At 67.3% G+C, this 1,034-nt stretch overlaps 1 protein-coding gene across 1 annotated transcript in view; it reads left to right on the plus strand.

The window, feature by feature from the left end:
• The first annotated feature begins 337 nt into the window (after positions 1–337).
• Positions 338–1,034, plus strand: part of DUOX2 (dual oxidase 2) — a 26,830-nt gene continuing 26,133 nt past the window's right edge. The window contains exons 1-2 of the mRNA XM_027769191.1: positions 338–475; positions 720–805. Of these exons, the coding sequence (XP_027624992.1) occupies positions 406–475; positions 720–805 (156 nt within the window). The 5' untranslated portion in view covers positions 338–405. The remainder of the gene's footprint in view (positions 476–719; positions 806–1,034) is intronic.

The raw sequence follows: 1,034 nt of genomic DNA on the forward strand, positions 1-1,034 counted from the left end.
GGGGGGGGCGGCGGCCCGGGCCTCCCGGCCCCGGAGCCTCATGTTTCTTCCCTACCTCCTCTAGCAGCAGTGGCGGGGGCTGGGGGCTGGGGGGTTCGAGGCCTTGGGTGCTCTCTGCTAGGCTCGATCCATCGTGTCTGGAACTGGAATGCCCCAGAGGACTTGTGCTGAGCGGGAGCGTGTGGTCAGAGTGAGCTCTCCCACCGGGTGGAGTGTGGAAACAGCATCGATGCCTCGGGCTCCAGCCGTCCTGGAAACAGTGCGGATGTGGGTCCTTGGTGATGTTTCCAACAGCTTTGCTCCAGAAGTAGAGACAGCTGGTGCTCCTCCAGCTGCCGGTGTGTGTGTGTGTGTGGCGGGAGAGGCCTGTTCTGTGTCCCACATACCGCCTCCCCCGCAGGCGACATGCTCTGCGCAAGACCGGAGGCACTGGTACTCCTAGGAGCTTTGCTAACTGGACCCCTGGATCCTGCCGGCAAGTATTAGGCGTTCCTCACTGGGGGAGCACCGGGGTCCCTGAGGTTGGAACGTCGGGGCAGACTGCTGCGCGGCTCCGCAGAACGGGAAACGTCCGAGCGCAGCCTCCCACGACTCGGAGGCATAGCCGCCTGGGTCCGGCTGGGGGTGCTTGGGACCTGGAGAACCGCGGGCGGAGGCGGACAGTTCCTCGAAGGATCCCTGGAGGCAAGTGCTGAGGGCGCCGCTCTCCGTGCCCACAGGTGGCCAGGACGCGCTCTCGCTGCCCTGGGAAGTGCAGCGCTATGACGGCTGGTTCAACAACCTGAGGCACCACGAGCGCGGCGCTGCCGGTGCGTCCTGAGCGGGGCCGAGGGGCAGAGGGGAGGCAGGCACACAAGGGCCGTGGGAGCCCACGCGCGAGGAACACGCGGCCGCAGCTCACTCCTGGGGCCAGGGGACTGGCTGCTGTCGATGAAGGTGGGGTAGGGCGAGGTTTGGGAGCTTCCTGGGGGATGGAGTGCTTTGACAGAGCCCGCTTACCCGCGCCCCGCAGGCTCCCGGCTGCGCGCGGCCGG

This window comes from Tupaia chinensis, unplaced genomic scaffold (genome assembly GCF_000334495.1).
Source record: "Tupaia chinensis unplaced genomic scaffold, TupChi_1.0 Scaffold148874_1, whole genome shotgun sequence".
NCBI classification, from domain to species: Eukaryota; Metazoa; Chordata; class Mammalia; order Scandentia; family Tupaiidae; genus Tupaia; species Tupaia belangeri.